The 27,209-nt window shown below is 39.7% G+C and overlaps 1 protein-coding gene across 10 annotated transcripts in view; it reads right to left on the reverse strand.

The window, feature by feature from the left end:
- The window catches only part of USP37 (ubiquitin specific peptidase 37), a 119,118-nt gene that overhangs the window by 76,046 nt on the left and 15,863 nt on the right, over positions 1-27,209 (reverse strand). For all 10 annotated transcript variants that reach the window (XM_055379579.2, XM_055379588.2, XM_055379577.2 and 7 more), the window contains 5 exons: positions 23,646-23,746; positions 20,756-20,928; positions 20,046-20,123; positions 8,441-8,538; positions 3,783-3,867 (listed from right to left, as the gene is read on the reverse strand). In XM_055379579.2, coding sequence (XP_055235554.1) covers positions 3,783-3,867; positions 8,441-8,538; positions 20,046-20,123; positions 20,756-20,928; positions 23,646-23,746 — 535 coding nt within the window. The remainder of the gene's footprint in view (positions 1-3,782; positions 3,868-8,440; positions 8,539-20,045; positions 20,124-20,755; positions 20,929-23,645; positions 23,747-27,209) is intronic.

The following is a 27,209-nucleotide window of genomic DNA, read 5'->3' on the forward strand; positions in this document are numbered from 1 at the left end:
ATCCTCCAACAAGCCCCAGTGTGTGTTGTTCTACTCTATATGTCTATGTGTTCTCATCATTCAGCTCCCACCTATAAGTGAGAACATGCAGTATTTGGTTTTCTGTTCCTGTGTTAGTTTGTTAAGGATAATGGCCTCCAGCTCCATCCATGTCCCTGCAAAGGATATGATCTCATTCTTTTTTTATGGCTGCATAGTATTCTACGGTGTATATGTATCACATGTTCTTTATCCAGTCTATCACTGATGGGCATTTAGGTTGATTCCATGTCTTTGCTATTGTGAATAGTGTTGCAGTGAACATATACATGCATGGGTCTTTATAACAGAACGGTTTATATTTCTTTGGGTATATACCCAGTAATGGGATTGCTGGGTTGAATGGTTATTTATTTATTTATTTTTTTGAGACAGTCTTGCTCTGTTGCCCAGGTTAGAGTGCAGTGGTGCAATCTTGGCTCACTGCAACCTCTGCCTCCCAGGTTCAAGTGATTCTCCTGCTTCAGTCTCCTGAGTAGCTGGGATTTATAGGCACCTGCCACCATGCCCAGCTAAATTTTTTGTATTTTTAGTAGAGATGGGGTTTCACCATGTTGCCCAGGCTGGTTCGAATGGTATTTCTGTCTTTAGGTTTTTGAGGAATGGCCACACTCTCTTCCACAATGGTTGAACTAATTTACACTCCTACTAACAGTGTATACACATTTCTTTTTCTCCACAACTTCACCAGCATCTTTTTTGACAAAATGTGGATTTTTTAAAAAGTATTTGTTGTTTGGTATTTTTGAGGCTTTTCGATGTGAGGACTTTCACCATTTTCACTTATTACTTCTTTGCCAATTTCCTTGCCTTTATTTTCCTTAGTCTTTTCTTCCAGAATACTGTTAAGACATGGAGGGTACACCAAGAAGACCAGCGTAAGTCTCTTCATTTCATTTGCTTTTATCATCTCTGTTTCCTTGCTATATTCCACGATCAAGCCTTCTTGACAAGGACTTAGTAGTTACTTCTGCCTGGCCGTCTACCCTGCATAGGACTTTAAATGGTCATAATTCTGGCCCCATGCAGGTAACAACAGTAAAGCAGAGGCTAATCATTGTTGTCCCATTTTCATGTCTTTGCACTCTAATCAGGGAGTAGGAAAGCAGCATATTTACGGTTCCAACCCCAAGCACTTATACACAAGTGTTCCACTCTGGTTTACTAGCTCAAAGAGCTATTCTAAACACCCAGCTTCTTATGAGAAAACAAGTTCTAAGTTTTACATTTAATTTACATTTAGTTCCCAATCTCGTGCTGGTTTGAAGTCCCAGCTATTGACACCTGGCTCTCGTTTGTGTTCTCCACATTCCTTACCGCTTTAGCCTTTGCACACTATTAGTTTTCTCACCAATCTGGAAATTTTCACCTTATCTCTCAGTGCAGCTTTGCACTAAAAAGATTTCTTTCCTCAATCATTCCTATATGGAATGAATATGTGCATTCTATTATTTTGAGAAGAATTTTGTATGTAGGAAATCATTTGCAAACCAAATGTAGGCTTTTTTAAAACTTAGATTTAAGACTCTTCTAATAAGCAGAAATATGTCAAACTTCCTCTCTCTTAAATTCAAATAACTTAATTACCACTGTAATCTATAAAGTGCTTGAGATACCACCCAAGGCTGAATATACCTAAATATATAATATCAAATTCTTTACCTTAATCATTTTATACAAATAACCAAGATGTTTTTAACACTTTGAATTAAATTCTATTAAGAACCAAATATGGGCTGGGCGCGGTCACTCACACCTGTAATCCCAGTACTTTGGGAGGTCAAGGCAGGCACATCATGAGGTCAGGAAATCGAGACCATCCTGGCTAACACGGTGAAACCCCGTCTCTACTAAAAATACAAAAAAAGAGCTGGACATGTTGGTGAGCGCCTGTAATACCAGCTACTTGGGAGGCTGAGGCAGGCTAATCACTCGAACCCAGAAGGCAGAGGTTGCAGTCAGCCAAGATTGCCCTACTGTCCTCCAGCCTGGGCGATACAGCGAGACTCCATCTCAAACAAACAAACAAACATATGACTTAATAGGTCATTATATAGCATGTATATTATAGACTACCATTACCCTCACTTTTTTTTTTTAAATTATATTTTAAGTTCTGGGATACATGTGTAGAATGTGCAGGTTTGTTACACAGGTATACACATGCCATCATGGTTTGCTGCACCCATCAACCCATCATCTACATTAGGTATTTCTCTTAATGCTATCCCTCCCCTAGCCCCCCACCCCATGACAGGCCCCGGTGTGTGATGTTCCCCTCCCTGTGTCCATGTGTTCTCATTGTTCAACATCCACTTATGAGTAAGAATATGTGGTGTTTGGTTTTATGTTCCTGTGTCAGTTTGCTGAGAATGATGGTTTTCAGCTTCATCCATGTCTCTGCAAAGGACATGAACTCATCCATTTTTATGGCTGCATAGTATTCCATGGTATATATATGCCACATTTTCTTTATCCTGTCTATCTTTGATGGGCATTTGCCATTACCCTCACTTTTTACATTTAAAACCATCAACCCTTCTGTGCTGCATTGCATGATCACATGTTCTCAACAAGTGCTTAGCAGGTATCTTATGTATTTATACCCAATAAATCTGAAAAAAAAAAAAAAGAGCTTATCTATAGAATTGGCAATTAAATATCCAACTAGCCTTTTCCAATTTATTAATAAAAGACATTCACTGCTGTAATACAGCTTTTGATTTTTAAGGGAAATTCCTAAATATTTAAAATGTAGCTTAACAAATACAACAGCAACAAAAGGAAAATAAAAATGCTTCAGAGGAGAGATCTTAGTATGTTCATCCACATGGGATGGTAGAATATATATTGGTCTACAGTCTGATAATATTGTCAGTCGCAATCTATGGCATCACTACAAAACTTCCCAGAGCCAGGTTTAAGAGCACCTCCCAACTCAGCCTCCTAAGTAGCTATCATTACAGGCACACGGCACCATGCCCAGCTAATTTTTTAAAAATTTTCTGTGGAGTGGTCGGATGCGATGGCTCACGCCTATAATCCCAACACTTTGGGAGGCCAAGAAAGGCAGATCACTTGAGGTCAGGAGTTTGAGATCAGCCTGGTCAACATGCTAAAATCCTGTCTCTACAAAAATTAGCGTGGTGTGCTGACAGGCACCTGTAATCCCAGCTATGTGGGAGGCTGAGGCAAGGCTGCAGTGAGCCAAGATAGCACCACTGTACTCTATCCAGCCTGGGTGACAGGGCGAGACTTGGTCTCAAAAAAAAAAAAAAAAAAATTCTGTAGAGGCCAGGAGCAGGAGCAGTGGTTCAACACTTGTAACCCTAGCACTTTGGAAGGCTGAGGTGGGAGGATCGTTTCAAGTCAGGAAATTTGAGACCAGGCTGGGCAACACAGTGAGATCTTGTCTCTTTTTTTTTTTTTGAGACAGGGTCTTGTTCTGTTGCTCAAGCTGGAGTACAGTGGCATAATTATGGCTCACTGCAGCCTTGATCTCCAAGGCTCAAGTGATCCTTCCACCTCAGCCTCTCAAAGTGCTGGGATTACAGGTGTGAGCCACTGTGCTCAGCTCATTTCTAGAATACTTTCTAACTAACATGTCAGGATTCTATGAGTCTCATCAATTTTGTTAAATTATCATATTCACTTAAGAGGATAATACATAACCTATCCAATCATTCAATATTCTGAAAAAAAGAACTCCTAAGTTTTTCACAAGTCATATAACCAATGCATACCTGTCTAAGTTAGTGCCACCAGAAGAGTGTTCCTTGGATCCAGCTCTGCTACCATAAAAGGATGATGACTGTAAAGGTAAAAGCCCTATAAAACAAATGAACAAAGGAAAAACTTAATTCCTAAATCAACCATTCAAGTTCATTTAATAATAAAAGTATACATTAGTCCTGATTATATTTAACTCTTTTTCCTTCTCATCAAATACAGGAATACCTCATTTTATTGCTCTTTGCTTTATTGTGCCTCACAGATATTGCAGGTTTTTTTGTATGTTTTTTTTTAAACAAATGGAAGGCTGTGGCAACCCTGCACCAAGCAAGTCTATCAGTGCCATTTTCCCAACAGTATACGCTCGCTCACTTCATGTCTATGTCACATTTTGGTAATTCTTGCAATGTTTCAAACTTTTTAATTATATCCATTACAGTGATCTGCGATCAGTCATCTTTGATGTTACTGTTGTCACTGTTTTGGGGTACCACGAACTGCACCCATATAAGATGGCGAACTCAATTTATCTGACTGCTCCACCAAATTGTCATTATTACCCCATCTCTGTCTCTCTTCCTGGGCCTCCCTATTCCCTGAGACAATATATTGAAATTAGGATAATTAATAACCCTACAATGACCTCTGTGTTTTTAAGTGAAAAGAAGAGGTGCACATCTCCTTTTAAATAAAAATCTAGCAACAATTAAGCCCAGTCAGGGAGGCACATCAAAGGCTGAGACAGGATGAAAGCTAGGTCTTTTGCACCAAACAGTCAATGCAAAGGAAAAGCTCTTGACAGAAATGAAAAGTGCTACTCAAGTGAACACGTGAAATACAAAGCAAAACAACCTTATTGCTGATGTGGAGAAAGTTTTAGTGGTCTCGGCAGAAGATCAAACCAGCCACGACGTTCTCTTAAGCTAAAGCCTAATCCAGGGTAAAGGTCTAGTCTAACTCTCTTCAATTCTATAAAGGCTGAGAGAAGCAGAAGAAAAATGTGAAGCTAGTAAGAGCTGGTTCATCAGGTTTAAAAAAAGAAGCCATCTCCATAATATAAAAGTACAAAGTGAAGTAGCAACTACTGATATTAAAGCTGCAGCAAGTTACTGAGATCTAGCTAAGATCACTGATGAAGGTGGCTACGTTAAACAACAGGTCTTCGATGTAGCTGCAATAGCTTTATATTGGAAGATGCCATCTAAGAGTTTCGTAGCTAGAGAGAAATCAATGCCTAGCTTCAAAGTTTCAAAGGACAGGCTGACTCTCTTGCTAGGCGCTAATGCGGCTGAGGACTTGAAGCTGAAGCCAATGCTCACTTACCATACTGAAGATACTAGGGCCCTTAAGAATTATGCTAAATCTACTTGCCTGTGCTCTAGCAATGGAACAACGAAACCTAGATGACAACTCTTCTGTTCACAACATGATTTAATCAATATTTTAAGCCACTACTGATACCCAATGCTCAGAAAAAAAGATCGTTTTCAAAATACTACTGCTCCTTGACAATGCACCTAGTAACACAAGAGCTCTGATGGAGACATACAAAGATAATGTTGTTTTCATGCCTACTAACTCAACATCCATTCTACAGCCCATGGATCAAGGAGTCATTTCAATTTTCAAGTCTTACTATTTAAGAAATACATTTCAGAAGGCTACAGCAGACAGTGATTCCTCTGATGGAGCTAGGCAAAGTGAACTGAAAATCTTCTGGAAAGAATTTATCATTCTAGATACCATTAAGAACACTTGTAATTCATGAAAAGAGGTCAAAATAGCAACCATAACAGGAGTTTGGAAGTTGATTTCAACCTTCACGGATAACCTTGAGGGTTCAAGACATCAGTGGAGATGCAGTCAACTGCAGATATTGTGGGAATATCAAGAGAACTACAAGTGGAGCCTGCAGATGTGACTGAATTGCTGCAATCTCATGATCAGACTTTAATGGATGTGGAGTTGCTTCCTACGGATGAGCAAAGAAAGAAGTTTCCTGAGATGAAATCTAATCCTGGTAAAGAAACCATGAATATTGTTGAAGTTACAACATAGGATTTAGAATATTACATAAATTTAGTTGAGAAAACAATGGTAGTGTCTGAAAGGACTGATCCCAATTTTGAAAGAAGTTCTGTGGGTAAAATGTTATCAAGCAGCATCACATGCTACAGAGAAACCTTTCATGAAACAAAGAGTCAATCAGAGATGTGACAAATTGTCTTAAGAAATTGCCTTGGCCAGGTGCAGTGGCTCACATCTGTAATACCAGCACTTTAAGATACTGAGGCAGGTGGATCATGAGGTCAGGAGCTTGAAACCAGCCTGGCCAATATGGTGAAACCCCATCTCTACTAAAAATACAAAAATTAGCTGCACGTAGTGGCGTGCGCCTGTAGTCCCAGCTACTCAGGAAGCTGAGGCAGAAGAATTGCTTGAACCTAGGAGGCGGAGGTTGCAGTGAGCCGAGGATCGTGCCACTGCACTCCAGCCTGGGCGACAGAGCAAGACTCCGTCTCAAAAAAAAAAAAAAAAAGAAAGAAAGAAATTGCCACAGCCGCCTTAGCCTTCAGCAACCACCACCCTAATTAGCAGCCAACAACACAGAAGACCCTCCACCAGCAAAATGATTACAACCCTCTGAAGGTTCAGATGATTGTTAGCATTTTTTTGCAATAAACTATTTTAAAATTACGACTGGCTGGGTGCAGTGGGTCCTGCCTGTAACTCCAGTACTTCGGGAGGCTGAGGCAGGTGGATCACTTGAGCCCAGGAGTTGGGGACCAGCCTGGGCCATACGGCAAAACCATGTCTCTACAAAAAATACAAAAAATTAGCTGGACATGGTGGTGTGCACCTGTAATCCCAGCTACTTGGGAGGCTGAGGTGGGAGACAGCTTAAGCCCAGGAGGTCAAGGATGCAGTGAGGCAAGATCACACCACTGAACTCCAGCCAGGGCGACAGAGTGAGACCCTATCTCAAAAAAAAAAAGGTGCCTTATTTTTTTTTTTTTAGACATAATGCTATTGCACACTTAACTGACTCCAGCATAGTATAAACATAACTTTTATTGCACTGGGAAACCAAAAAATTCATTCTTGCTTTTTTGTGCTATTAGCTTTATTTATGTGGTCTGGAACTACATCTGCAATATCTCTGAAGTATGACGGTACACATGTATGTTAAAAGATAAAATACCGTGAAAGAAGCTATAATAGCAAAGCTACCCTCTCCTGCCCCCAAGTTCCACAAGTTGTACTTCTATTTTTTAACGATTTAAAAAAACTGTTTTTTTTTTTTCTGATTTCTTCAACAGTGCTAATAACATTTCTACTACTTCTTGATTTACTCATTTTAAACAGTATCAATTGACTCTTTATTGTAGAAAATTAGTATCACCCCTACTCTTGTTCTCCTCTCTCCAACCATTAGTAGTGTTACTTTAGTTCTTCCACCGATTAACTCTGTAACTTTAACACATTTAAAACGTCTACGTTTTGTTCCACTAATCTTGTCATTTGGCCATGCACTTCCTTCTCTCCTCCACATCAAATTTTGTGAGATGTACCTTAACTTCAGCATTGTTAAGGCTTATTACAGCTTATGTTTTCTGTTTTTTAACTATAGGCTGATTATAAAAGCTGAGAGACAATAATATTGCAGAGTTTATATCTTCTAAATATTATTATTTCAGAGGTAAGACTTACATGTGATATTTCTTTCTGTAGGAGTCAATGTCACAATCCCAAACCACTAAAAGAAGAATATTCCTAGGGTCCTGATCAACTGGATTCTCTTAAACTATCAATTTATCAAAATCATGCCATATTTTAGCTTACTTCAAGTTAAAGTTGACATAATACTCAAGTTAATACCAGATAACGGACTCTCTAAGGATTTCAGAGAATCGAACAGATACGTTAAGTGTGGGAAACATCTGACAAAAATGTTTTTGTAAAAACAGAGTAGAAGGTTAAGTTTAAAAAACTGCTTCAGACAATAATTTCAAGATCTTCTGAAGCTTCTAATAAGCACTAACACTGATGCACTTTAATTTCAACCACTTTACTCCTCTAATTCATTCTATGGTCCTGGTACTTTGACAATGAAACAGCTTAATTCTAGGCAGTCAAATAGGGGAAGAATAAGGTAAAGATTGGATTCTTTATAAACAGAATACAAATTCCCTGGATTTCTAATACTTTAAAATACTTTAGCCAAGTACTGGGTACAAATTGGCACCCAATAGCTAACACCAGATTAGGCCGGGCGTGGTGGCTCCCACCTGTAATCCCAGCACTTTAGGAGGCCAAGGCAGGTGGATAACTTGTGTTCAGGATTTTGAAACTAGCCTGGCCAATACGGTGAAATCTCGTCTCCACTAAAAATTCAAAAATTAGCCAGGCATGATAGCACACACCTGTAGTCCCAGCTACTTGAGAGGCTGAGGCAGGAGAATCACTTGAACCCGAGAGGCAGAGGTTGCAGTGAGCCGATATTGTGCCACTGCACTCCAACCTGGGCGACAGAGCAAGACTCCGTCTCAAAAAATATATATAAATAAATAAAAATAAAAAGAATGTACAGATGGGTTAGGTTTTTATTTCTAATCTAATAAATATATAATAAATGAGCACCTTATTTATTGTAAGATCAAACACTTACCTGATGTCCTATTCTCTTCTGACTGTTTCAAACTCAGCTGCTTTTCTCTACTGCTGGTTAAATACTTTCTGGAGGGATCTGTCATGGCCTTGTTGTTCCTATAGTTAATAATTTTACATCAATATAGTACAGGTGTATAAAAATATTGTTCTTAATTTTAAATAGTTGTCATTAAAACATTTACATTTAAAGTGCCAAATTCATTGATATGCTTGAAAATTAAGCTACAAGATTGTTAGTCTCAAAAAGTCAATGACTTAAACAAATGAAAATTACAAAAATAATCTTTAATTACCATCTCAAGAGCCAATCCAATCCATGACTCTGATAACTTAGCAAAAGTAAAAGTAAAGGAGCATTTTTCTTTATATAAAAGTCAAATCAGAGACAGCAAGATTATTAGATTTCCTTGGCCAAAAGCAAGACCAGATAAAATGATTCAGCTACTAAGACCAAAAGAATCAATTAAAAAGTAAACTGTGGCCAGGCGCGGTGGCTCACTCCTGTAATCCCAGCACTTTGGGAGGCTGAGGCGGGCAGATCACAAGGTCAGGAGTTCGAGACCAGCCTGGCCAACATAGTGAAACCCCGTCTCAACTAAAAATACAAAAATTAGCCAAGCATGGTGGCGCGTTCCTGTAGTCCCAGCTACTCGGGAGGCTGAGGCAGGAGAATCACTTGAACCTGGGAGGTGGAGGTTGCAGTGAGCCGTGATCGCGCCACTGCACTCCAGCTTGGGCAACAGAGTGAGACTTAGTCTTAAAAAAAAAAAAAGTACACTGTTCAAGCTTGGCAGTTTATAGGTTTACAAAGAAAAACAAATTAGGCTGGGCACGGTGGCTCAAGCCTTAATCCTAGCAGCTTGGGAGGGCGAGGCGGGCGGATCACCTGAGGTTGGGAGTTCGAGACCAGCCTGGCCAACATGGGAAACCCCATCTCTATTAAAAATACAAAAATTAGCTGGGAGTGGGCTGGATGCAGTGGCTCACACCTGTAATCCCAGCACTTTGGGAGGCCGAGGCGGGCGAATCATGAGGTCAGGAGATCAAGACCATCCTGGTTAACACAGTGAAACCCCGTCTCTACTAAAAATACAATAATTAGCTGGGCGTGGTGGCGGGTACCTGTAGTCCCATCTACGCAGGAGGCTGAGGTGGGAGAATGGCGTGAACCCGGGAGGCGGAGCCTGCAGTGAGCCAAGATCGCGCCACTGCACTCCAGCCTGGGTGACAGAGCGAGACTCTGTCTCAAAAAAAAAAAAAATTAGCCAGGAGTGGTGGCAGGCGTCTGTGATCCCAGCTATTCAGGAGGCTGAGGCAGAAGAATTGCTTGAACCCAGAGGCAGAGGTTACAGTGAGCCAGGGATCACGCCATTGCACTCCAGAATGGGTGACAAGAGCGAGACTTCATCTCAAAAAAAAAAAAAAAAAGGAAAAGAAAAATCAAAATCAAAACTATGTATTCCACATGAATAGCAATACTATTTGCTAAGCGGCAACAGCATTTTAATTTATATTGATTAAAATTCTTTAGGATCATGAATACAATGTTAAAATTTCTTTTAAAAGCCCTTTTCTCCCCTGTATTATTTTCAAATACCTCAACCCATATAAGTAGAGAGTGTCCATTCAAATAAATGTTCATGCTTTAACAGTGCTAATTTAAGGGGAACCATCATGAACTAAGCCTGTGGCAGACAATGCCTAAGTGTGCTCCACCTAGATTCCCACTGACTCATTTTTATATTCTCTCTTCCATATCTTCACACCAACTTATGTTTTTGATAGCCAGTACCAAGGGCTCTTCTTCACTGGACTGCCCTCAAGTTACTAGAGATACTTTGCCTGTAATCTCAGAGTCACAAACAAGGCCGGGCGCTACAGTAGAGAAGCCCAGCTCTCTTGATTTGGATTAAAACAACTTTATGGTGGAAGCTACGTAACAGATTTCTCTAATATCAGGATGAAGACTAACCTTCATGTCCTTGTGTGACTTCTCCAGGATCACATCCATGCTTTGTTTCCTGCCCTTAACTATATTGCTTTCCTTACTCCCTTCACTATCTTCTCTGGGAGTACTTCCTTAGTAATTCACATGCACACTAATCTCCATTTCAGATTCTGCTTCTGGGGAACATAATCTACAACAGTTGGTACTAAAAGTGGGCCTAGGAAGCACACTCTAAGGATAGGATTCTGGAATTGGACCCTTGTTTGGCAATGGCAACAGAAATTCTGTTGCTGATAGTAATACCTCTGACATCTTATAGTGTTACAATCGCTAAGATTTTCACCTATGGTGAATTAGGATGAAATAAGTTAGAGAAGGATAGGGCTCACGCAGTATCTCCAGTATTTTAGAAATGTGGTAGAATGATTACACAATAGATCGTATTGGGGTAATGGAAATGTTCTGAAACTAGATAATGATGACGTAATATAACTAAAAAAATTTACTAAAAATCATTGACTTATATACCCTTAAAATGGGTCAATTACATGGTATGTAAATTGTAGCTTAATAAAGTTGTTTTTAAAATGTCCCAAATTATTTCACTCCCTATATTCAAGCTTCTAATCAATAAATTCAGTCTATTTCTTCATCCCTTAATGGGGCTAGTCCTGTGATTTCCTTTTCCCAAAACAATGTGACAGAAGTTAACAGTGTGTGAGTTCTGACCCTAAGTCTAAAGGTGCCCTGCAGGTTTCCACTCACTCTCTTGGAACCCTGCCACTGCTATGTGAATAATCCCAGGCTAGCCTGTTAACAGTGGAAGACACATGGCCCAATCACCCCCACCACTCAATGGCCAGTTATATGAGTGAGGCCATCCTAGACCAGTCAAACTCTAGCCAAACCATCAACTGACTACAGAGGCGTAACAAAATTAGAATCCAGGTACTATGAGCCAAACTGGGCCCAGATAAACAGAACCACCCAGGTGACCATAAATTCATAAGCAAAAATGAATAGTTACTATTTCAAGTCACTAAATTTTGGAGTGGTTTGGATACAGCAACAGATAAGATGTAGGTGATATCGGGTAAATAATCATCAAAAAGACTATGGAATTGACTGGTTGATGCTGAGTATTTATGTGTTCAAGAGAGAAGACAGGCTCAGTTGAGCCAATTACCAACTTAAAGGACAAAGACAATGTGTAGAGTCACCCACAGGAGAGTTGCAGCCCAGACCTTGTAAAGCAAGACCATGCTGTCTGCAGCCAAAAATTATACCTCATCTGTAAAGTATGGCATACTACTCTTGGCATATTATTAAGCCCTGGAAGAGACAGAGCATCTGACTGATGGTCATCAAGGGACTGTGCAACCAGAGCTAACCATCAGGAGCTAAGCGCTATCACACCCATGAAGTCATAAGACCAGGAGAGTACAACAGCAATTCATCATAAAATGGAAGCAGGTATATTGGAATTGGGCCCAAGTAAGAAAGAGATGACAAGAACAAGCGTTAGGGGCATTTCCTACGTCAAGCTGAAACGAGGAATAAACCTGGCCTGATTAATGCATAGGTCATCTTGGTACATCGGTACAAACTGCAAATAAACTACTGTTGCACTATAGTCCCACTAGAGACTGCCTTGAAAGACAGTTGTGAGGGGAAATCCTCCATTGTGCAGAGCTTGGAGGGATGCATCTCATCATCTACTTTGTATGGAGAGAGAAGTGGGTCATGGACTCCTGGGTTGTGGCAAATGATTTGGACAAATAGGGGCTTGGAACGAGCAAGCCTGGAAGACTGGAAAGAAATGATTTATGGAAGAGGTATATGGACAGACTTATGGGAGTATGTACAAAGAGTGATCTGTTTTACATGTTAATGCTCACCAGAGAACAACACTAAAGAGACACTAAACAATCAGCAGGATAACTTGTCCAGTGCATGTCAGCCAGCCTCTGTCCTTAGACATTCCGTTATTTCCACAAAGGGACCATGAATAATGTAACAGCCATGGTGGCAGACAGAAGCTATAAAAAATGGGTTCCCCTTCACCAAGGTTTATCTACTGTGGCTGCTGAATGTCCTGTTGGTTAACAGCAAAGACTGAGACCCTGATCCAAGGGCATCCCTTGAGGAAGCCAGTCATTTGGTAGCAAATTGATTACATCAGATTTTTTCCACACCAAAAAAGACAGCAATTAATCCTTATTGGGATTGACAATATTCTAGATACAGTAGTTCCCCCTTATCTTCAGGGTACATGTTCTAAGACCCACAATGAATATGATGGAATTCACAGATAGTACTGAAACCACAGATGGTATTGAACTCAATTGCCAGCAACTGGAACAAATTCTGTTCATGTCTTCCACTCACAAATTTAATGCTACTTTATTTTATTTTTATTTTTGAGACAGGGGCTTGCTCTGCTGCCCAGGCTGGAATGCAGTGGTGTGATCTCGGCTCACTGCAACCTCTGCCTCCCAGGCTCAAACGATCCTCCCACCTTAGCCTCCCAAGTAGCTGGGATGACAGGCACATGTCACCACACCCAGCTAATTTTTGTAGAGATGAGATCTTGCTATGTTGCCCAGGCTGGTCTTGAACTCCAGGACTCAAGCCATCCACCTGACTCTGCCTCCCAAAGTGCTGGGATTACAGGTATTAGCCACCGTGCCCGACCTGCCCTTTCCATTCTAACTAAGCAATTATCCTGTACTGTGGCTACACTTTTGCAGTTTGAGGTGCAACACAAAAAGTAACATACATTTTTTTTTTCCTTCTTCACAATTTCATGGATGGAAGATTCATTCTTACCATAGATCTTCGCAACCACAGCATAAGATTCTTTTTATTGGCCGGGCACAGTGGCTCACACCCGTAATCCCAACACTTTGGGAGGCTGAGGCGGGCAGATCGCTTGAGCTCAGGAGTTTGAGACCAACCTGAGCAACGTGGTGAAACCCCGTCTCTACAAAAAATACAAAAATTAGCTAGGCACGGTGGTGAATGCCTGTAGTCCCAGCTGCCTGGGAGGCTGAGGTGGACAGATCGCCTGAGCCCGGGAGGCGGAGGTTGCAGTGAGCTGAGATTGTGTCACTGCACTCCAGCCCGGGTAATAGAGCAAGATTGTCTCAAAAAAACAAAAACCTGGCCGGGCGCAGTGGCTCATGGCTGTAATCTCAGCACTTTGGGAGGCCGAGGTGGGCGGATCACGATGTCAGGAGTTCGAGACCAGCCTGGCTAACATGGTGAAACCCCATCCCTACTAAAAATACAACAATTAGCTGGGTGTGATGGCACGCACCTGTGATCCCAGCTACTCAGGAGGCTGAGGCAGGAGAATTGCGTGAAACCAGGAGGCAGAGGTTGCAATGAGCCAAGATCATGCCACTGCATCCCAGCCTAGATGACAGAGTGGGACTCCATCTCAAAAAAAAAATCTTTTTTTTTCTTTCTTTGTTGAGAGCTTTTACCTTTTCACTTAAAGGAGGCACTTTACAGTTTCTCTTTGGCACATCTGAATTGCCAGCATCACTACTGTCGTGCTTTGGATAATCATTAAGTAATATAAGGGTTACTTAATATAAACACAGCAATACTCTCACAGTTGGTCTGATAACCAAGATGGCTATTAAGTGACTAATGGGCGGGTAGCATATACAGTGTGGAGCCACTAAACAAAGGAATGATTCACATCCCAGGCCAGATGGAATGGGACAGCTCAAGGTTTCATTGTGCTACTCAAAACAGTGCACCATTTAAAACCTATGAATTAGGGCCAGGTGCAGTAGTTTTCGCCTATAATCCCAGCACTTTGGGAGGCCAGGTGGGAGGATTATTTGAGGCCAGGAGTTCAAGACCAGCCTGGGCAACATAGCAAGACTGCATCCCTATAAAAATAAAAATAAAAATAGCCAAGACTAGCCAGGTATGGTGGCACATGCCTGTAGTTCTATTTGGGAGGCTGAGGCTTGACTGCTTAAGCCCAGGAGTTGGAGGCTACAGTGAGCTATGACTACACCAGTGCACTCCAGCCTGGGCTGGAGCAAGACCCTGTCTCAAAACCAAAACAAAACTTATGAATTATTTATTTCTGGAATTTTCCATTTAACATTTTTGGACCAAGGTTGACCATAGGTAATTGAAACCATAAAAAGTAAAATCATGCATAAGGGGGGACTACTATATACATTTGCCTATGCTGTCTATGGTGCCTTGACCAGTATTACTATCCAAGGACTCATAGGAGTATCTCATTCACTAACAAGAAAACTCACATAGTATCTTAGAACAAGTATTCCACTTTGCAGAATAGGAGGTACAATGACAGCATATGACCACAAAGATCCACAGTTCCTACCACATACAGTATTACCCCAAAGCTGCTGGCCTGATAAAGTGCTGCAATACCCTTTAAAAGTGCAGAATGAAGAGGATCTCATTAAGAATGGGGTGGCCTTCAAGATACCAACAAATCATTCCATTTGTAAAAAATATATGGGTCCAGCAACCAAGAAATAAAAGCAGGAGTAGCCCCATTTGCCATTATTTTTCAATAACTCATTTGGAGAATTTGTGCTGTCTCTCCAAATTAGATTTTGTGGGTCCTAGTTCCCAGAGGGGGTGCTTTTTAATCAAGGAGGACAGTTGAAGAACAATTAAACCTGAAGTTATGGCTGTTACCTAGCTATTTTGAGCTCCTCATGCAGGCAGATTCATAGGAAAGAAAAGGAGTTACCATACTGGCAGGGGTAAATGACTATTGTAAGGAAGAAGGGTTGCTGCTATATAATGAGGGCAGTGAGGAATTTATATGGTATAAAGGAGATTCACTAGGGTGCCTCTTAATGCTCTCATGCTCAGTGATAAGCATAGCTCTCATGTAATTATAATGGGCAATCACAACAACCACAGTCTGACAAGCACATGGTGACCAAAGGCTCAAATCCCTCAGATGAAGATCTCGGTAATGCCATTCAGTCAAACTATCAAGATGAGCAGAAGTGTTAATAGAGGACGCATGGAACTGACGGTAGGAAGAGATGTCAATATGGGTTACAGCCCTAAGACCGCCTGCAGCAACACACTGTGGTTAATCCCACTAAGCCTCCTTTTGTAAGATTCTTCCCCAGAAGTGGGAAGCAACAATATGAAGAATCCATGACAAAATGGAATAAACTTAATACAAGACAGGAGTCAATATAAATGGTACAAGCTAGGGGAAGGTGGAACTATAGTACCAACTCTTTTAGTGGACAATGGTGACGCTCCATCAGAGTCTCTAAGATCCTTTTTATCCTTTACACACCCCTAGACTGTGTATTTTCAATGTGGTTCACCAGTCAGCATCTGCAGTTCTTCAGAGGACTGCATTTAACTACTTAAAACATTTTGCCCACCTGGACAGAGCCAGAGCAACTGGTAACCAAAGATGGTCCAGTATGGAAATAGGAAAGCCCAGCCTCCCTGCCTCAAGCTAGAACAACCCAAGAGTTTCCCTGCTAGATCAAGACGAAGCCTATTCTCTGTGGTACTTTTACCTGAGATCACACTCTTGCTTGGCTTCCTCTTCTTCTCTGGCCTGCTTCTCCCACCCTGTTATTTGTCTCCTCTATAAGCACTGCTTTAAATGTCATTTGCACAAGTATATTCATCTAGGTCAGCTTCTAAGGAGTGCAAACTTTAAAAAAATCTAGATGTGATGGTGTAAAAAGTATTAGTAACCCAGAACAAGGATCGGTAACCTAGTGCTTATCAGACAGACTTCTAATTGGAACAACTGGGACTTCCCAAAAGTGTAGTGAACGTGCTAGACTGGCATGCACAACCACATTCTGGTGTACCTCCCTGATGTGCAGAAACAAGAATGCTAATAAAGTAACCCTACATTTCTTAGTTAGTGTTCTGGATCAGATTTAAAATAAGGCAATTACATGCAAGATCTGGGAAGTGTAAATAAGGCAGAAGCATTACCATTCCACTATTTCTGATGCTAAATATCACCTTGGTTTTTCTATACAGGGTTTCCAATATTGGCAGTGACAGCACGGTTCTAGAGAGGACAGCTTTCATGACAGATTCCAATTCAGCTGTTAGCTTCATGACAGAATAGCCGGGAGCATCTTTGGTGATCTGGTTTGAGGCAAACCTCTCAAAATCATTCCTGAAAACTCAACTTAAAGCCTGTCTTTTCAACTGTCCTAATGATTCTGTAAGCCATTTAATACTTATTGTGTGCAAATACCTTTGTGCATAAACTCGCTAGAGTGAATTTTGTTCCCTTCAACTAGACCTTGAATATACAAAATTTGTTATTAAAAGTGGGGTGCTACCATAACAAACCTAAAACATGTAGCACTGGCTTAGTAAGAGGATAGGGAGGTACGAATACCAATATTACAGATTAGAAAGGTGATGACCATTTTATGCCTTAGTAAAATATTTGATAAAAACGGTCATATTAATGTCTTGAAAGGCAGATCTCATACTCACTGAACCTATAGCTCTACAGTAAAAGATTACAATTAAGGATACTGGTCTGTGTTAGTGCTTCTTATTGCTTTCAACAAGGTCCTATTTGAAACATATAAATTTAGGCCAAAGCTAATCAGCTTGCAATCAGTGACGAAAAGAAACATAGTGGACAGGCATGGTGGCTCATGCCTATAATCCCAGCACCTTGCGAGGCCGAGGCGGGCAGATCACCTGAGCTCAGAAGTTCAAGACCAGCCTGGGCAACATGGTAAAACCCCGTCTCTACTAAAAACACAAAAATTAGCCAGGCATGGTGGTGCACGCCTGTAATCCCAGCTACTTGGGAAGCTGAGGCAGGAGAATCACTTGAACCCAGGAGGCGGAGATTGCAGTGAGTCGAGATGGCACCATTGCACTCTAGCCTGGGCGACAGTGCATGACTCCGTCTCAAAAAAAAAAAAAAAAAAAAAAAAAAAAAAAAAAAACTGGACGGGCGTGGTGGCTCATGCCTGTAATCCCAGCACTTTGGGAGCCTGAGGCAGGCGGATCACGAGGTCAGGAAATCAAGACCATTCTGGCTAACACCGTGAAACTCTGTCTCTACTAAAAATACAAAAAATAAATTAGCTGGGCGTGGTGGCGGGTGCCTGTACTCCCAGCTACTTGGCAGGAGAATGGTGTGAACCCAGGAGGCAGAGCTTGCAGTGAGCTGAGATCACACCACTGCACTCCAGCCTGGGCAACACAGCGAGACTCCGTCTCAAAAAAAAAAAAAAAACAAACAAACAAAAACATAGCTCTCTGTGCCAAGAGCCTAGAATCAAAATTGTCTGGTAATTTGAAACCACGGGATAAAAATATCCAATTGCTTTTGATTCTCAAACTGAGGCAGTGGTAAGAGTTAACTAGAGAGTCAGTTTTGTAGAAAGTAACTTTGATATTAATATTAGCAGAAGCTGGGTAAGGGGTATACAGGAACATTCTATGTTATCTTTGTGACTTTTCTGCAAATTAGATTATTTCAAAATTAAAAAGTATATTAAAACAAAACAGGCCAGGTGCGGTGGCTCATGCCTATAATTCCAGCACTTTGGGAGGTCGAGGCGGGCAGATCACTTGAGGTCAGGAGTTCCAGACCAGCCTGGACAACATGGTGAAACCCTGTCTCTACTAAAAATACAAAAATTAGCTGGGCGTGGTGGCACACGCTTGTAGTCCAAGCTACATGGGAGGCTGAGGCAGTGCTTCAACCTTGCTTGAACCTGGGAGGTGGAGGTTGCAGTGAGCCGACATCGTGCCACTGCACTCCAGCCTGGGTGACAGAACAAGACTCCGTTTCACAAAAAAAAAAAAAAATATATATATATATATATATAGAGAGAGAGAGAGAGAGAGAGAGAGAGGGACCCCAATTCTTTCTCAAGCCTGCTTGTTTTACCTTTATAGAATCTTTAAACTTGGATGAAGCAGGCTATAAAAGCTATATGGCCTTGATGAAAAATATAGTCTTCAAAATCTATTTTGGTGGTGCCTTTAAAGAAAACAAACAAGGAAAATCTGCCAAGGGGCAAAGCCAGGGGTCACATGGAGTACAATGGGCAAGGGGGTTTCTCCCAGACAACAGAATCAGACTGCTAGATGGGCTAACCAGGAACTTATTCCAACGCCTTCACTGTCCTCACAATTTCCACCTAGCAAGATTTTATCACTGCTATAGACCCAAGACCCCTCCAGTTTCCTATTCTTGTCTATTTTAAACAGAAATTTTTACTGTGATTATTCTGTTCCTACTCCAGCAATGTATAATGATGTGTGCATGAGGTCTGGAGTGGGGAATGCAAATTAACATGCCTTTTAGTTTTTAGGTACCAGACCATGAGGGGCATGGTCCAAGGTACATTTGGACCTTATAGAGAAGACTGCACCCAGAGAGAAAGATCACCCAAAGATCCTAGACTCTGAGCTGGATACAATGTTCTCATGAGATTTGGAGTTCTTCTCCATTTGGATAGAGATAAGGGTGTTCTATGTATGGAAGAATAGTGAACTGGGTTATTTCAGTGGCTGTAGGGGCAAACTAAGGCAGACTATTAGTTGTATTAGTTGTCCCTAAATAACCACTGTACACTTTTGCCACAATAGCTGAAATACAGGCATATTTCCCAGACCTTCTCATAACCTGATACAACCATGTGATTAAGTTCTGGCCAATGTGATATGCACAAAGGTGGTATATGCAATTTCCAGCCTAAGGAAACAGCATGCCCTCCCTTTGCTCTCTTCAACTAATAGAAATGGAGACAAGAAAGTAGAGACTGAAGTGGCTACCTTGGTCCACAAAACGGAGGCTGCTTATTAAGTAAGGATGGCAGAACAACAAGACAGAAAGAATCTGAGTCCTTGGTGATTATAGTTTCAGATACCAGTCCTACCACCTACTCAGACTTTTACATCTATGACAGCAGCAAATCAATTAATACATAAAGTTTCTTTGGTTTTTTCCCAACTCCTTTCTAGTGACCTCTTGACCTCAAGTACCAATTAACTGTCTACCAACTGATTCTGTTAAGGTATTAATTGAGATTTTAACTGATAACTGTATAATTAGTTTGCTCCCCTAGAAGACAAAAAAAAAAAATCCTCACAAAATGAGGACGATGATTACGAGTTGGCGAGCACCCTGGGTTGATCTATTCCCTTTTGTTCAACCCAGAAAACATCTCTGAAAGATGAATGCTACTTGCCTAGAACACATAGGCTCACATCCTTTAACCTCTAGGCTGAATTTTTACATGAGTAAAATGAAAAAGTAAAAAAACTTTTTTTTAATTAAGCATAAAGAAGACAAGAAGGGGTTCACACTAAAACAGCAGCCAGCAAGAAACATTTGTTTAGAGTTCTTCAGTTCTATTCTCCCACTAAGTACTGCAGATTTAAAAAAAGGCAGGATAAGAGAAATGCAATGAAATGACCAAAGCAATAGCACTGGCTAATTTCCCTCTCTATTGAGACTACAGTCTACTGTCACCAAACTACTTTACATTCTGCTCTTCCATCTTTGGAATTCTCATAAATTAAAACCATTTCCCCAATCTTCCCCAGTGGTTACAAATACCAATATAAGAAACACTGCTCTAACACTATAAAGGCCCTTAAAGTAACTTACGATGATGAATCATTTTCCTTAGGGTAATCTTCATTCAATTCTGAGCCAGTTGATATCGTTCTTTTCCTCTTCTCAGTACTACAGAGAACAAAGAAAAGGTTACTTTTAAAAAGTCACAATTCATATCACAAAAATTCATAAATCAACATACTGAAGGACAGGAAATGGGACTACTATTATCTAATTCTCTACACCATATTTAATTATTATTATTATTATTTTCCAGACAGTCTCGCTCTGTCACCCCAGTCTGAAGTGTAGTGACGTGATCTTGGCTCACCGCAACCTCTGCCTCCCAGGTTCAAGCGATTCTCCTGCCTCAGCCTCCGGAGTAGCTGGGACTATAGGCGTGTGCCACCACACCAGGCTAATTTTTTTGTATTTTTAGTAGAGAAGGGTTTTCACTATGTTAGCCAGGATGGTCTCAATCTCCTGACCTCATGATCCGCCCGCCTCAGTCTCCCAAAGTGTTGGGATTACAGGCGTGAGCTATCACACCTGGCCCATATTTAAATTTATATGCTGTATATTTGTATGCTTAATACATGTCACTGACATAAACTACATATGACAAATACTTGTAATCATTACATCTACCAAAAATGTACTCTATACTTTATTTCTCCTCAAATTACTGGTATTTCTAAAAGGCCTAAAAGACATTTACAAACAGATACAGCTAGTGACTAAGAAATAAAAGTCTCTCCTACCGATTTTCTAGCAACCCTGATCTAAGAGGAGTTGACGTAGACGTCAAAGAAGGAATCGTCCGAGCTATTCCACTTCCTGCTACAGTCTTAATCGATCCTCTACCTGGATTACCAAGAACTTTTCGAAATGGCATATCATCTTTAGTTTCCAAACTTCCTCTTTTTGCAGAAGCCTGTAAAAATAAAGTTTGAGATAGTTAAATCTTCAAATTAACTGGAATACTTTTAGAACAGTGATTCTCCAATGGAAAGGTTTAAAAAATACAAATGGAGCCAGGTGCGATGGCTCATGCCTGTAATCCCAGAAAGCGAAGGCGGGAGGATCACTTGAACTCAATAGTTTGAGGTTATAGTGATCTACGACTGTACCACTGCAATCTAGCCTAGGCGACAGAGCAAGACCCTATCTCTAAAAAAAGGAAAAAATACAAATGGAGATACATCTCTAGAGATTCTATTCTAGTTGGTCTGCGGTAAGGCTCATTCATCAGTTTTGTTGTTGTTGTTTTTTGTTGTTGTTGTTTTTAAAAGCACTCCAGGTGATTCTAATGTACAGTCAGTGTGAAAAATTGAGCTTGACACTTATTTTCCTATAGCATTCTTATAAACTTAAAAACTCCACAGCACACCTGGTGAGGGGGCAAGAACACTGCTTTGAATTACTAACTAAAAAAAAAAAAAAAAAAAAGACACACAAAGACATGGCTCTAGTGATCAGCATGAGAACTGATCTTTGGAGGAAAAAAATATCTAATTATGATTATGACAAGTTAAGAAAAGGTGACAGTGACATTTGGTTGCCACAACTTAAATGCCAACAAAACAGTCATGACTCTTGAGAGGGTTCTAGTTTGGAGGAATGAAACATATGATAGGGAAAAGGAAGGTGAGATAGAGTTCAATGTGAAGATGAATCAAAGAGTCTACCTTAAGACATGGCAAGAACACTCAAAGAGAATATGGCAATGTAAGCATTAGTTGAGAAATACAGCTTTACATGAACACTCTGCCAGTTAAGTTTTATATCTCTACATTAAGAGCTATGCAATTTTTCTATGGAAGTTATGTCCCATTACTTTTGTTTTACAGAATTACAATCCTAGGATAGGAAATTTTAAAACTTCTAAGAGCATCTGAATGAATACTTTAAAAAGTTAAACTTATTTTCAAATGAGTGATATATTCTCAAGGTTCACAAATCAAAGTAATATTAAAAGCCACAGACCAATGATAAGTCTCACTATGACTATCCACTCAGTTCTTCCACTTCCCCCTTTCCCACTAATTCTTCCCTTGCTCTGTTATGCAAATACAAATCAATATTTTACTTTTTGTTATACAAACAGTAGCATACTACATGTCCACTGTTTTGCAACTTTTTCAGAATTTTGAATATTATCCCATCCCATAGTAACAAATATATATATTACATATATATATTTAAGACAGAGTCTTACTCTGTCACCCAGGCTGGAGTGCAGTGGCACAATCACTGCTTCCTGCAGCCTTGACTTCCCAGGCTCAGGTGATTCTCCCACCCCAGTCTTCGAAGCAGCTGGGACTACAGGTGCACACCACCATGCCCAGCTAATTTATGTATTTTTTTGTAGAGACAGGGTTTCACATGTTGCCCAGGCTGGTCTCAAACTCCTGGGCTCAAGGAATCTGCCCACCTCAGCCTCCCAAAGTGCTGGTATTACAGGAGTGAGCCACCACGCCTGGCCACATAGTAAGAAATATTTTACATCAAAACCTATTATAAATATGTATAAATAAACCAAAATAAAAGTTTGAAAAATCAGTATTTATCCTTAATATGTACAATATTCTCTATTATTTTCTATTCTACTTTTTAAATTTAATGTTAGTTATGACCCACAAAATTGAATTTATGACTCCACTAACGAGAATTACTACTTGTGAAAGCATAAATACTTGCTTCTGCTATATGTGTTAACACTTATGCACTTAAATAATATTTCAACAATTTAAATTCCAAGGAATGTATGAATCTCGAAATAATTATGCTGAGGGAAGCCAGACCCTGCCCTCCCAAAATTACATGCTCATTCCATTTATATAAAACTCCAGAAATTACAACCTAATCTATAGTGGGAGAAAACATATCAGTGGTTGCTTCTGGATAGGGATCAGAGGGAAGGATTACTAAGAAGAATAAGAAATCTCAAGAGTTACAGTTATGTTCACTATGTTGATTATGATGATGATTTTAAGGACATATATAAGTCAAAATATATCAAATTGTACTTTAAATATACACAACTTACTGCATGTCAATTATATCTCAATAAAAATGTCCCCCCAAAAATCTAACCTATAAAAAGAACCTGACAAAAATGAAATCTTATTCACTGCTTAGTCCAATAAGTGGACTAAGTGATCACCTCTTTGCACAGCCAAAGAGAATTCATAAATTTACTTACAGAAAAGCTTCAAAGTTTCTCTTACTCTATGGTTTGGAATGATACCTAAATGAAATGATACATTTCAGGTATGCAGAAATACCCTTGATAGTCTATGACTATCTTTTTTTTTTTTTTTTTGAGATGGAGTCTTGCTCTGTTGCCCTGGCTGGAGTGCAATGCCATGAGCTTGGCTCACTACAACCTCCACCTCCTGGGTTCAAGCAATTCTCCTGCCTCGGCCTCCTGAGTAGCTAGGATTACAGGTATGTGCCACCACGCCTGGCTAATTTTTGTATTTTTAGTAGAGATGGGGTTTCACCGTGTTGGCCAGGCTGGTCTCAGACTCCTGACCTCGGGTGATCCACCCGCCTCGGCCTCCCAAGTGCTGGGATTACATGCGTGAGCCACTATGCCTGGCCAACTATCATTTTTTTTAAATGCTAAAAAGATTCAAATGAACATACCTGATTGTCTGAGTAAGAAAGCTGCCTGCTGGTTTCCTTCTGTGAGGTCCTGCTGCCCAGAATGCCTCCAAAACTACCAGATCCCTGAGATGGTTTCATGGCTGGTGACCAAAAATATAAATTTTTTTTAAATCCCCAAATCACTCACTTTAACAAAAAGATTTATCATTATTATTTTTATATAATATTGAAGAAATGGACGAAACAGCAGGCAAAAAAGAAAACAAATCAAAGTGCCTATCAACCAATTCTTTCTGACAGAATATACATCTTATATAAACTAAAATTTAGAGCTAGAATCTGAAGCAAAAAATTAAGTAACACATATACCTGAAAACATTTAATAGAAGGCTAAAATTTACAAAGCAAAAAAAAGCTAGAATAAACATTTGGTAATTATATTAATAACACTATGGAAAAGTCATTGTGTATCGACAACATGAACACTGACACTGGATGTCAGAAACAGTGACAGTTGTATCTCCAATAACATATACTCCAAAACATTCTCTACAGGTAAGTTTATCCAGCAGAATAAATGGCTTCTATTCTGAAGAAACTAATGGGAGTTCAAGGAACATTCAAGGTATTGTATAAATACAAATTTGCATATACTTTTAAAAATATTTTATACTTTAATTTGGTTAGCCAATTTCCAACTGATGACCATTTGAAATGTTTTAATTTTTCAAAGTTGCAAACAATGCTTAACATCCTTTCACAAATCTTTTTGTAGGAAAAACTCCTTATAATAAGAATTACTGAGCGAACATACAATTTTAAACTAAACTGACATTATTACAGTCCTCAAAAAAAAAAAAGAAAAAAAAAAAAAAAAAAACCTCTATGCTCCTACCAAGTATATGAGAGTATCTTGCTTCCCCTCACACTGCTACCAATGTGGTAATAGGAATCTGAGTTTGGTGAAGTTGAGAATTTTTTCATGTGTAAGGGCCATCTATTTTGCTTCCTGAATTCTCTATTTGCAGTTTTTGTCAATTTCTCTACTAGTTTTTTTTAATTGATTTGCAAAATAGGTCTTTGTATATTAGCAATATTAACTGTCACTCTGGCTACTATTTTCTTCCTTTGTCTTTTGTTCCTTGCCAGAGAGACTAATTTTTTAACACAAGTTTTCAATCTTTTTCCTTTATTAATTCTAGTTTTTATGTAACACCCAGAAAAGTCTTTTCCATCCAGAGATTATGTTAAAAGTACTTTTTACAATACTTTTATCATTTTTTTTTTACATTCAAATCTTTGGTCACTGGAGATAAGGATCCAAGTGTATTAACTTCCTAAATGGTTAGTTGTCTTGTTTATGGTTAACACTTTATCAAATATTAGTCTTTTGTCCACTGATTTGAAATGCCACACTTATATTAAATGCTTTATGCTGTTCAAAGTATTTTTATTCATTATTTTGCTCTAGTCTCTGCAAAGTATATAATAACCACCTTTGGGCAGCTAAAGCAACTAAACCTGAGATTAAAATGACTTGCCCAAGATCACAGAATGAATTAAGAGTTAAGCCCACAGCTAGCTATTCTAATAACGCCAATGACTTACTGAGTGCCTAGCATAGGGAAGTCATACTTTTACATTTACGAGCTCTCATTCTTTAAGAAGCCCTGAAATCAAGGTGATACTTTCATGTTAGAGATTAGGAAATTAAAATTCAGTCATTAAGTGACTTACCTAAAACCACACAGAAATAACAGGCAGAGCGAGAATTTCAACCTACATCTATTTATGGCCAAAGCCCATATTTTTTCATTATGCTATGTTGTTCAATATTGGTCCCCAGACAGTATGTTGTGCTTTCCACGCCAATGTATTTGAAGACATGCTTTTCTTACACGTATCAATTGTTAAAACAGTGATTCCATTAATATGGGTAAGATGAAATAAAACTAAAACAGAGATATAAACTAGCCTCTGACATATTCTAAGAATTTTAAATAGTATTCAATTTCTTGATTCTTTTTTTTTTTTTTTTTTTCGAGATGGAGTCTCACTCTGTAGCCCAGGCTGGAGTGCAGTGGCGCAATCTCGGCTCACTGTAACCTCTGCCTCCCGGGTTCATGCCATTCTTCTGCCTCAGCCTCCCAAGTAGCTGGGACTACAGGCACTCGCCACCATGCCTGGCTAATTTTTTGTATTTTTAGTAGAGATGGGGTTTCACCGTGTTAGCCAGGATGGTCTCGATCTCTTGACCTCGTGATCCGCCCACCTCGGCCTCCCAAAGTGCTGGGATTACAGGTGTGAGCAACCGCGCCTGGGCTCAATTTCTTGATTCTAAAATTCAATAGTTTAGTAAATTGATATGCTCCAATTTGGTGGCATGAACATATAATGAGTAGGTACTAAATGGCAAACAACCATAAAAAGCTTTTATTTTACAAGAATACGGTGTCGAATGGAGATACTAATTAAAGATAGCACTGCTACACCTTCATTTTCTGATGTTTTTAATGTGTCGTATTTAAGTTGAAAAAATTCAAGTAAGTTTGTCAACTACAAAATATAAGTAATAGTAAAATGTTGAAGATGACAGAGCTAAAGACTAATGTGATAGTAGAGAACTCATTTTAAGCAGAGATTTTTTTCCTAAAAAGATGGCTGTAGGGCCAGGCAGTGGCTCACGCCTGTAATCCCAGCACTTTGGGAGGCCAAGGAAGGTCAATCGCTTGGGCCCAGGAGTTCGATAACAGCCTGGGCAACACAGTGGAATCTTGCCACTGTACTTCAACCTGGGTGACAGAGTGAGACACTGTCTCAAAAAAAAGAAAAAGAAAAAGAGAAAAGAAAAGAAAAAGTGCCTGTAAATGCATTAAAAGAAAAAAAAAACACTATTTTAAATGAAAGGGGTTAGAGGGGGCAGAGGAACCTGATCATACCACGTGATTTTTTTACAGGACTCATTTTCCACAGCAAGAGTAAAACTTCAGAATAATTTTCATATAGATAGGTAAGTGTCTAAGATTTACGCAACAAGGCAACTTTTCCCAACTGTAATTTAAATTCTCCTCCCTGGTGGAGGTTGCAGTGAGCTGAGATCACACCACTGCACTCCAGCCTAGGTGTCAGACTCCATTTCAAAACAAACAAACAAATAAATAAATAAATAATAAAAAATCCTGCTCCTTTGTCTAATCATATTGTTTTGTGGAATCTACATATAAGATCAAGTCATCTGCAAACACAAATAATTTTACTTCTTCCTATCCAATTTGGATGCCTGTTGTTTCCTTTTCTTGCCTAATGGCTCTGGCTAAGACTTCTAGTACTATGTTAAATAGAAGTGGCAAGAGCAGGTATTCCTGCCTTGCTAATGATCTTAGAGGAAACATTTCCAGTTTTTCACCCCTAAGTACAATGTTAGCTGTAAGTTGTTGCATATGACCTTTATTACGCTGAGTCGTTTCCTTCTACTCCTAGTTTGTTGAGTGTTTTTATCATGAAAGAGTGTTGGATTTTGTCAATGTTTTCATCTGCAACAATTCAGATGATCATGTGGTTTTCGTCCTCCATTTGTCAAGAATGATGTGTTACACAGATTGA

Source organism: Gorilla gorilla, chromosome 11, assembly GCF_029281585.2.
Source record: "Gorilla gorilla gorilla isolate KB3781 chromosome 11, NHGRI_mGorGor1-v2.1_pri, whole genome shotgun sequence".
In the NCBI taxonomy this organism is placed as follows: domain Eukaryota; kingdom Metazoa; phylum Chordata; class Mammalia; order Primates; family Hominidae; genus Gorilla; species Gorilla gorilla.